The sequence below is a fragment of the Phaethon lepturus genome, unplaced genomic scaffold (genome assembly GCF_000687285.1).
Source record: "Phaethon lepturus isolate BGI_N335 unplaced genomic scaffold, ASM68728v1 scaffold31739, whole genome shotgun sequence".
In the NCBI taxonomy this organism is placed as follows: Eukaryota; Metazoa; Chordata; class Aves; order Phaethontiformes; family Phaethontidae; genus Phaethon; species Phaethon lepturus.
The window spans coordinates 381-2,395 of NW_010561800.1; the positions used below are offsets into that span (position 1 = coordinate 381).

The 2,015-nt window shown below is 62.5% G+C and overlaps 1 protein-coding gene across 1 annotated transcript; it reads left to right on the forward strand.

Moving 5' to 3' along the window:
• Nucleotides 1–42: 42 nt before the first annotated feature.
• On the forward strand, nucleotides 43–1,689 carry SLC51A (solute carrier family 51, alpha subunit). The gene is made up of 7 exons (XM_010294099.1): nucleotides 43–204; nucleotides 313–386; nucleotides 462–620; nucleotides 754–865; nucleotides 985–1,131; nucleotides 1,322–1,427; nucleotides 1,553–1,689. Exons 1-7 carry the CDS (start codon nucleotides 43–45, stop codon nucleotides 1,687–1,689), a joined length of 897 nt encoding a protein of 298 aa, XP_010292401.1.
• Nucleotides 1,690–2,015: the final 326 nt, after the last annotated feature.

Genomic DNA, 2,015 nt, shown 5'->3' on the forward strand with positions numbered 1-2,015 from the left:
CAGGGGGGACAGGATGGGATGGAGCCGGCTTCTCACTCGTCCATGGCAGAGCTGGACATGGCCCAACTCACCATCATGGGCCTCGCCACCATCATGACGCTGCTGTCGGTCGTGATCTTCGTGGAAGAGGCTTTCTACCTCACCCGCAAGATCCGCTGCCCCATCAAGATGAAGACCCTCCTCTGGAGCAGCCTGGCCCCTACGGTGAGCTGGGATGTGGGGCAATGAGGGGCCAGGGGGCCAGGGCCACCAAAGGAGTGCCAGCCTGTAGAAGAGAGGAGTGGCAGTGTGCCAAGCTTGCGTCTCCCCCAGGTTGTGTCTGTAGTCAGCTGCTTCGGGCTGTGGATCCCACGCTCCATGATGGTGGTGGAGATGGCTACTACGGTGTAAGTATTGCTTACCCCAGGGCAGGGGCCCCGGGGAGCCCACAGGGCCTGACCTGCGTTCCTCCTCCTCCCCAGGTACTTTGCCATCTGCTTCTATCTCCTGATGCTGGTGATGGTGGAGGGCTTTGGGGGGAAGGAAGCAGTGCTCAGCACCCTGAAGGACGTACCCATGGTGGTCAGCACTGGGCCCTGCTGCTGCTGCTGCCCCTGCCTGCCCCGAATCACCATGAGCAGGTGAGGGAGAGCTGAGGTAACCCCCTGTCCCGGGGGAGAGCTTTCAGCCCCTGCTTCTGCTGAGGTGGAAGAGAAATCCTTGGGCAGGGGCTTGGGGACCTCAGGGTGCTACTGGTCTCTCTCGCTGTGCCAGGAGAAAGCTTCAAGTGCTGATGCTGGGGACTTTCCAGTATGCCTTCTGCAGGGTGGTTGCCGTCTTCCTGGGGCTGGTCCTCACTGCCGACGGGAACTACAACCCCGCTGATGTGAGTGCCAGGGCATGGGGACGGGCAGGGTAACATCCCGGTTGGGGAGCCACCACCAGCCCCCGCCTTGCTCAGCAGCGTCGTCAGCCGAGGCATGTTTTCTGTGTGTCCCTCCCAAGATCTCGGCGGAGAGCGTGGCCCTCTGGATCAACACCGTGGCCGGTGCCTCCACCCTCTTCGGGCTGTGGGCGCTGGGCATCCTCTTCCGGCAGGCCCGGCTGCACCTGACGGAGCAGAACATCAAGGCCAAGTTCTCCTGCTTCCAGGTGAGCCCCCGTCCTGTCAGGCTCTCCTCTAGGTGAGGGGCTCCTCTGGCACGAACGGAATGAGGGGTGCGGGGGGAGATGGCAAGGCAGGAGTCGAGAGCCAGGTGTGGCAGTGGGAGAGCGGGGAAGGTAAAGGGCAGGAGCCTGGCGGCAGCATGGTACCCACCACCTCAGGTGTTGGTGCTCGCAGGTCCTCCTCCTCCTGACGGCACTGCAGCCCGCCATCTTCAGCATCCTGGCCAACAACGGCAACATCGCCTGCTCGCCACCCTTCTCCTCCAAGGCCAGGTCGCAGCGTAAGTTGGGAGACGGGGGAGGGTGTCACCTGCTCCTGGCTGAACCCTTCCATCACACGGTGGGGCGTGGGGAGCCCGTGTGGTGCATGAAGGCAGCTTCAAATGACCCTCCTCTCCTCTTTCAGAGATGAACATGCAGCTGTTGATCCCACAAACCTTCATCTTGGTGGTGCTGACGCGGATGTACTACCGCAAGCAGGACGACAAGCCGGGCTACCAGCCTGTCAGCTTCGCACCCGCAGGCAGCAACGCCAAGGCGTGAGCGGAGGGAGCAAAGGGGGTGCCGAGGGGCAGAGGGAGGTGAGGGGCTGGTCTGCCCTGTACAGCCACCTTCTCCTCCTCCGGCCCCGGGGAGCTGCTGGCAGCAGAGGGGGCAGAGGGGGAAAGGGCACCTCAGTGTGGGGTGAAAGGGTCTGAAACCTGCAGGCCACAAGGCAAAGGGATCCGTGAAGCCGCCTCCAGCCCAGGGAGGGTCTTGCCTGGCACTGAATAAAGATAAATTTGTATCGGACTCTTGTGTTGGTGACTGGGCTCGGATCATCTCCTGCCCAGGCTGGGTGGGAGATGACCACACGGGGAGAAAAATGA

What these genes read in the sequence shown, in the direction of transcription:
- SLC51A (XM_010294099.1), top strand. Translation starts at nt 43, where the DNA reads ATGGCAGAGCTGGACATGGCCCAACTCACCATCATGGGCCTCGCCACC. An exon ending in GGAGCAGCCTGGCCCCTACG is followed by an intron (nt 205 to 312) that starts GTGAGCTGGGAT and finishes CGTCTCCCCCAG; the next exon opens with GTTGTGTCTGTAGTCAGCTG. An exon ending in GGAACTACAACCCCGCTGAT is followed by an intron (nt 866 to 984) that starts GTGAGTGCCAGG and finishes GTCCCTCCCAAG; the next exon opens with ATCTCGGCGGAGAGCGTGGC.